This window comes from Leptonotus elevatus, chromosome 11 (assembly GCF_054856555.1).
Source record: "Leptonotus elevatus isolate MCC_2025b chromosome 11, RoL_Lele_1.0, whole genome shotgun sequence".
NCBI lineage: Eukaryota > Metazoa > Chordata > Actinopteri > Syngnathiformes > Syngnathidae > Leptonotus > Leptonotus elevatus.
In genome coordinates this window covers 6,340,683-6,347,513 of record NC_141249.1, presented here as the reverse complement: position 1 = coordinate 6,347,513, position 6,831 = coordinate 6,340,683, and the positions used below count along the sequence as shown (strand labels likewise).

General features: G+C 39.9%; 1 protein-coding gene across 1 annotated transcript; it reads right to left on the bottom strand.

Moving 5' to 3' along the window:
* Positions 1–1,574: 1,574 nt before the first annotated feature.
* On the bottom strand, positions 1,575–6,575 carry ptgs2b (prostaglandin-endoperoxide synthase 2b). Its single transcript, XM_086088816.1, has 10 exons — positions 6,437–6,575; positions 6,235–6,351; positions 6,007–6,150; positions 5,779–5,922; positions 5,247–5,428; positions 5,086–5,169; positions 4,757–5,003; positions 3,453–3,739; positions 3,213–3,360; positions 1,575–2,707 (listed from the first exon to the last, which is right to left on the bottom strand). The coding sequence occupies exons 1-10, from the start codon at positions 6,495–6,497 to the stop codon at positions 2,295–2,297; spliced, it is 1,827 nt and encodes a 608-aa protein (XP_085944942.1). The 5' UTR covers positions 6,498–6,575; the 3' UTR covers positions 1,575–2,294.
* Between the last annotated feature and the right edge of the window lie 256 nt (positions 6,576–6,831).

Genomic DNA, 6,831 nt, shown 5'->3' with positions numbered 1-6,831 from the left:
TCCAAATGTATCATGTACAGTAAAAAAAAAGATTGATCAGCTTTCCTGGTGAAACATTTATCTAAACATGGACATTTTCAGCAATGTTCATAAAAGCCTTAAAAAAAAACTAGTTTCTTGAAACATGGTAGGCTAATAGTAAGTGCTCATACAATACTCAATTCTAATGAAATTGGAACATTGTGTACAACAACAACAACAACAACAAAAAATATATATATATAATAATTCGGAAAACTTTTTAAAACTGTGTTCGATTGATTTTCTAAACTTTTTTTTTGTTTTTGCAAATATTCTCTCATTTTGAATTTGATGTCTGCAACACGTTCCCAAAAAGCTGGGACAGAGGCATGTTTACTACTGTGTTACACCACCTAACAACACTCAACAAGTGTTTGGGAACTGAGGACAGTAATTGTGAAGCTTTGTAGCTCTCTCATTCTTCCTTGATGTATAACTTGAGTTGCTCAACAGTTTGGGGTTTCCACACATTTTCAATGGGAGATAGGCCAGGACTGTTGGCAGGCTAGCCAACTTGCACACTTTTACGACAAAGCCACTCTGTTATTACACGTGCAGAATATGGCTTGGGATTGTCTTGCTGAAATAAATAGGGACGTCCCTGAAAAAGCTTCGATGGCAGCATATGTTACTCCAAAACCTGCATTAAGTGTGCCTTCACAGATGTGGAACTCATGCCATGGGCACGAACACACCCCCATACCATCATAGACGCTGGCTTTTGAAATTTGAGCTTCTCCTCTTTGGCTTAGAGGACTTGAAGTCCATGATTTCCCAAAACATTTTGAAAGGTGGACTCGTCAAACCACAGCACAATTTTCCCATTTGTGTCAGTTCGTCATGATGAGCTGTTTTTAATACACTGCTGCCTGGGGGAATTGAAGGTCATGGGCATTTACATTTGGTTTTCAGTCTTGCCACTTCCATGAAGAGATTTCTCCAAATTCTCTGAATCTTTTGATGATATTAGAGATAGTTGGTGAAGTAATCCCAAAATTTCTTGCTATTGTACGTTGAGAAATGTTTTTACACTGATGGACTATTTACTCACACAATTGTTCACAAAGTGGGGAACTTCAACCCATTCTGCTTGTGAACAACTGAGCCTTTTGGGGGTGCTCCTTTTTTACTCAATCATGACACTCACCTGTTGGTGATTAACCACTTCCAGAATGTTCCAAACAAGTGTTTTTTTTAGCACTTCTCAACGTTCCCAATCTATTGTTGCCTCTAGTATATTTAATTGAATATAGGTTAAAAAATTATATACAACTTGATGTATTCTGTTTTAATTGATGTTTAGTACTACGTTGAAATTATTTTATTTTTTTAATAAACATGTTCTACATGTCCCGAAAATTCAGGTCTGTCTGTCTGACAGCTGTAGCGGTACCTTTTAAACTGAAGCAACAGTAGCAAGAGACGTGAACTACAACTCCTTGAAAGAGATACAGTATTTGACACTCATGACATTATTGATAATAAATACTTAAAGTGCACTCTAAGTATTTATTTTCAATGTTGCATGCAAAACAAATTGCCAAACAATTCAATCAAAATCAATTCAAATTTTATTTGTACAGCACTTTTTATACATAATAAAAAAAAGCAAACCAAAGTGCTTTACAGAAAAAAAAATCAATACATTGAAAGAAAAGCCAACAAATCCACAGAAACCCACTTCTCCCATCCATACAGGTAAACACATACACACCCATACATACACATTCACCCAAATGTATACACAACACATATTAAGTGACAGTGTAGCGACATGGCATTTGGCCATGGGTATATCCGAAATATAATTTAACGATTAGAAATACTTAACACTTATCACAATCAAGTGGGCCACTGTGGATGTTACCATTAAAATGCCCCTATTTTACTGTCTACAGTAGTGGTCCAGATCTTAAGAACTAACATGCATTGTGTGCCCGTAAAACAGAAGAAAATACATAATCACAACTAGAAGACAAGCAGCTCTCGGACTTACACAACAAAACAAGGTAACAAAACTTACACTATGATGGAATCGTAAACTAGCTTTCAAGTATCAGGTTGCAGTCACTGAGGTCTTTCATTTTACAATAACTTATACAACTACATGGACCTTCAATAAATAAAAATAGACATACAACAATATAGAAAACTCCATACAAAAAGTCGGTTTACATAAAATTGCTTTTATCATAAATAGAATAAATAATATAAAAATAAATAAATAAATATTCCAAATAATATATATATTTATATATATCCCAAAAAATGTTTTACAGCTCAGTAGTCCTTTTTTTCAAAATGACTGTAGGGTTGATGTCACCACTGCGTGAGGGGGATGTGCTGGAGTTAATGACGACGGAGCCGGTATCTTTGATGTCAGGTACGTGAAATGATGCCACTGGACAGGGCCCCCGCACATTATTGCATACAAGATTCTGCAGAGATGCTGTATTGACAATGTCAAATCCTACACTTCCTCCAAAGGTACTGGGCTTCCAGTATTCTGGAGAGCAGATTGGGTTTCCCAACAAGCCTTTGAGCGAGAACGGGGCCCCCATCTCCACCATGGTTTCCCCGAAGATGGCATTGGATCTGGGTTTTTCCACAAGCAGGCCTGGGTAGAGCTCTACAGCGTCGACATCGCCGTACATCTCCTCGAGCACTGCTGCCATTTCTTTTTCTCCTGAAAGAGGCGGAAGGAGGAAATTAGTGTTTTTAGTTTTTATCAATCTGGTTTATCTAAGAATATCTGCCTTAGACTGGATGCACTTATTTATAGAAGGGAGGGGTAAATCTAGCTAGCATATAGGGTGACGTGGTTAACATGTCTAGTTACCTTCCCACATTCCTAAAACATGCACGAGGAAACTCAACTGCCTCCAGGTGTGAATTGGAGAGTGAATGACTCTTTGTCTATATGTGCTCTGCCATTGTCCACACATACTTTATCTTACACATATGTACCATGAAGTCTTTCATCTTGTTCACTGGGATGAAAATCTGTTTACACTTTCTCAATTTAAGATGAACATCTAGACTGTACATTCCAAGATGAGGTAAGCCTGTAGTACTTTCTTCTAACTGTGCAGCAATAATGTCAAATTTCTTAAGCATCCTGTTGCTTAAGTAGTAACAAACCACAGTACGACAAACTGTATGAAAAATACTCTTGCCAATGGTAATCTCACCTGTCAAATCTTCAAAAGACTTGTATGGAGCCATAGAGAATCTTTTCCTGTAGGCGTTCAAAGGCTGGTAACGCATTTGTCTGCTGTCTTTTATGGATTTAATAGCCACATACATAATCTGTGCCGGGACATTGCGACCACCAGCAACCTATAAAAAATAATAACAGAAGAGCTGTTACACATAAAGGATCATCACTGTCAATCTTTATGTAATTGTTGCTAGAAATCTATTAACCTTACCCGCCCAGCTATCTGCTTGCTGAAGGACTCCACCAGGTTGGCAATGCCATGCTCAGTCACGACAGAGGTGTTGAAGACAAACTCTTTATAGTTGTAGCTTTTCTCTTCGATGTGGAAGTTGTCGGGCATCAGCGGGTGCCAGTGGTACAGGGTGTTGAACTCAGATGCAATGCGGTTCTGGTACTGGAAACGCTGGCTGAACAGCAGCTCGGGATCAAATTTCAGCTTGAAGTTATAGCCACTCAGGTGCTGCACGTAGTCCTCAATCACAATCTTGATGGTTTCTCCTGTTAGGCAAATAATCGATTCGGTTTTAGGCCTATAGAAGTAAACCAGTGAATTGAGATGAATTGATATTTCCTCTTTGTGAGGTAAATCCGGTTTCATAATGTGATTGTTAAAACCCCCAATGCGTGCAACAGTCTGAGGTAGGTGATTGAAATCGAATGTATAAACTTCAACTTTTAAACAGTCACTAACATCAACGGTTCTATCATAGCCCTGAATGGTGTACTTGAAAGGGGAAGTAAACCCAAAAATAGTCTTTACAATAATATGTTCCATGTAGCCACACTAGTGAAAACATGGTATTGTGTTTCTGGAATATGAACAAAGCGACCAAATCCACCTGTATTTCAGGGAGCGGCCATTTTGCCACTTGCTATCGACTGAAAATCACATCACAGTTGCTCAGTGCTCAGATAAGGACAAATCATAGCTCAGCTTCAGAAACCAGGCGAGCCGTGATTGGTTATTACCTGAGGCCTGAGCCACTGTGATGTCATCTTCAGTTGACAGCAATTGGCAAAATGACCCCGTAAGATAGATAAAAACAAGTGTATTTTGTGGTATGCTGGTTAATATTGCGTGAGTCTAATATGAGTTAAGCAGCAAAATCTAGCCGTTTTTATCAATATCAGAAGGCAGCCAATTTGCCACTTGCTGTCGAGTGAAAATGACATCACAGATGCTCAGGTCTCAGGTAACAACCAATCACAGCTCATCTTAAGAAAACAGGTGATCTGTGAAAAATGCAAAATGATCGCCTACCTAAACTGGATTAAAACGGATGGATTTTGCTTCATAACTCATGTTCCACAAATGTTCATCAGATTGTCATGTTTAAACTAGTGAGGACACATATAACATTTTATTGTCAAGAAATGTTTAAGGTTGACTTCCCCTTTAATTTTTATTCCACAAACACAATATTAATCAGAATTCCATGTTTAGACCAAAATAATTTTTGGGGATTGACTTCCACAGTGAAGTGACATTACAACATTTATTTCTCATCAACTCACCTATCAGAATGAGCCGCGAGGTCTGAAAGAGTCTTTCGTCATCCCAGTAGGGATGGACTTGCTTCAAAACGTCACACACTCGATTGTGTTCGCGGAGCCAAATGGTGGCATACATCATGAGTCCAGGGACCAGGCCGAAAGCCTCGTGGCCCACAGCAAAGCGGTGAGAGTCGGGGACATGAGGAGGGTAGTGCATATCAACGCCAACATCCTTTACTGTCGGAGGGTACATGTCCCCGTCCAGAATCTGCAGTTATATGTAGGAAAATGTGAGAAAACTTGTGTCGTCTGGAAGAGACTATAGAGTGACACACCATCTCTACATGTACCTGATATTGAAGTTTTCCATCTTTGAAGAGCCTCAGTTTGCGTTGCCTCTCCAGGTTGTCTCCATAAATGTGACTGAGGTCCACCTGAAAACAAAAATCATATGAATATATGAATATGATTTATATAATGACATTTAAAAAAGTGAAAAGTGTTGTCTTACCCCGTGACCTTTTGCCACTGTGAAGGCAGGGCCTCTCTTCATGTCCGATTTAAAGAACTGGTGTGTAAAGTGCTGTGCGAAGAACGCAAACATAAGGCTGGTGCCCTGCGGGTCAGGAATGAACTGCCTCCTCATCAGTAGTGTCTCTGCAAGAAGCTTCACATCAGGGAGCTCCTTTTTACCTGAATGAACAATTGCGACATGAGACCAAGTCAGTCAAAGATTGTACTCAACAGTTCGTGACATTGAAGTGTGTATCAGCGAAATTGTTGTTGAATGAAACGAGACCATGCAAACAAGACAACTTGAAAATGAGCGAGGACAACCACACTTGCGATTTACTTCAAATTTAAACTTGTTGAAAGAACCTCACTTGCCCAGTTTTTTTTTTTGCATCCACCCCCACCCAAAGCCTGCCAAGCCAGACAAATTCCCATTTTACATGATTACTACCTCTGAGGTAATGGGAGTCAGTTGCTGAGTATTCAGGAATCTAAGAAAACAGGTTTGGAGGCTTAGAGTGTACACTCACCTGTTACTCCCATAGGGGTTGGGCAATCCTGTGGCACCGGTGGGAGGGCTCTCGTATAGTACGAAAGGTTGGAATAAGCTTCCCAGTTTTTGTAATCGTAATCCGCATTGTAGGTTGGTGGGCTGTCAATCATGTGGGAGCGAGCTGGAAAAAAAATGAAAGGCTATTAGTGCTGCTTAACTGATTACGAGGCTGTCTCCTGGCCAGGTGTTCTTCTCAGTAACTTACATGTCAACACATATTTCATGATTGCATTTCTGATAAATGAGATGTTGTTGATGATGTTCCAGAAGCCCTTGAAATGGGTGAGAAGATAGTGGACTGTGTTGGGGGTGGGCTTCAGGAGAACTTTTATCCGGGTGAGAAATTCCGCTGTAAAGATCCGAAAGAAACGTTACTCACTCTGCAAATAAAATATTTTGATAACTCCAAGTAGATTAGATTATATGTACTCACGTGTTGTGCAGTTTGGACCATAATATCCAGTTCGTGTGCAATCACATTCATAAGCGTCAGATCCGAGGGCTGTGCAAACACCTCTGTTCTGGCATGGCTGTGAGCAGCATAGGTTACCTGAGAAACATCAGGAGGAACAGTCATTCATAAAATCCACAGCAACACAATTAATGAATAAGGACCAATTAGACTTATGACTTACCTCCCTCACACACAAGACAACCAAGAGACAAGAGGACAAGCGTTAAAGTGGATTTGTTCATACTCCAAGGACTTCGCTTGAACTTTTTTTCCCTTCTCGGTCGCACTGCTCTCCACTTCTGTTCTTCCTCTCTGAGAGTTGAACGTTGGAACGTCCCATCCTGCCCACGGGAGCACCTTTATAGCTTGCCGGTGACGTCATTTGCCGACAGCTCTCTCACACAAACACAGACGTGGAAGTCATAGTTTTTTTCCCCTTACACAAACTCGATTGATTTTCAATTGTTTAGAGTTGAGTCATCTGAACCTATCGCCCTCCCCTTCGCTATAATTGAATAGATGAGAATAACAATAGTACGTGTGGTTTTCTTGTTTTTCAAAATAAATGCGAAATAT